The sequence below is a fragment of the Eimeria tenella genome, genomic scaffold, assembly GCF_000499545.2.
Source record: "Eimeria tenella Houghton genomic scaffold, Eth_scaff1791, whole genome shotgun sequence".
Taxonomy (NCBI): Eukaryota; Apicomplexa; class Conoidasida; order Eucoccidiorida; family Eimeriidae; genus Eimeria; species Eimeria tenella.
In genome coordinates this window covers 1,910-2,287 of record NW_013541621.1, presented here as the reverse complement: position 1 = coordinate 2,287, position 378 = coordinate 1,910, and the positions used below count along the sequence as shown (strand labels likewise).

The window sequence follows — 378 nt, the reverse complement described above, 5'->3', positions numbered from 1 at the left end:
GCCGCCGCCGCCGCGGCCGCCGCAGCAGCCGCCGGCCCCGGCGCGGCTGCACCCACCGCAGCAGCAGCAGCAGCAGCAGCAGCAGATGGGGAGGAGGCGCTGGGGAGTGTGGGGTGGGGGGAGAACTTTTACTACGTGAAGGACCTGGCAGGAGCTGCTGCTGCGGGGCGGCAGCTGAGCCGCTGCGTGCTGCTGGACAACAGCCCGGTGTCTTTTGCTGCTCAAGTTGAAAACGGCCTTTACTTGCGGCCTTTCTGCGGAGACCCCGGAGATGATGAACTTCATTTGCTGCCGAACATGCTGCAGCAGCTCAGCAGCCTCCCGGACGTGCGGGCTGGCCTGCGGGGTTCTCTCATCAGCGCTGCCTGGGAGGCCTTT

At 67.2% G+C, this 378-nt stretch overlaps 1 protein-coding gene across 1 annotated transcript in view; it reads left to right on the top strand.

Moving 5' to 3' along the window:
* The window catches only part of ETH_00036835 (NLI interacting factor-like phosphatase domain-containing protein, putative), a gene marked incomplete at both ends in the record, with an annotated part of 4,183 nt that overhangs the window by 1,942 nt on the left and 1,863 nt on the right, over positions 1 to 378 (top strand). The window contains one exon of the mRNA XM_013373846.1: positions 2 to 378. Coding sequence (XP_013229300.1) covers positions 2 to 378 — 377 coding nt within the window. The remainder of the gene's footprint in view (position 1) is intronic.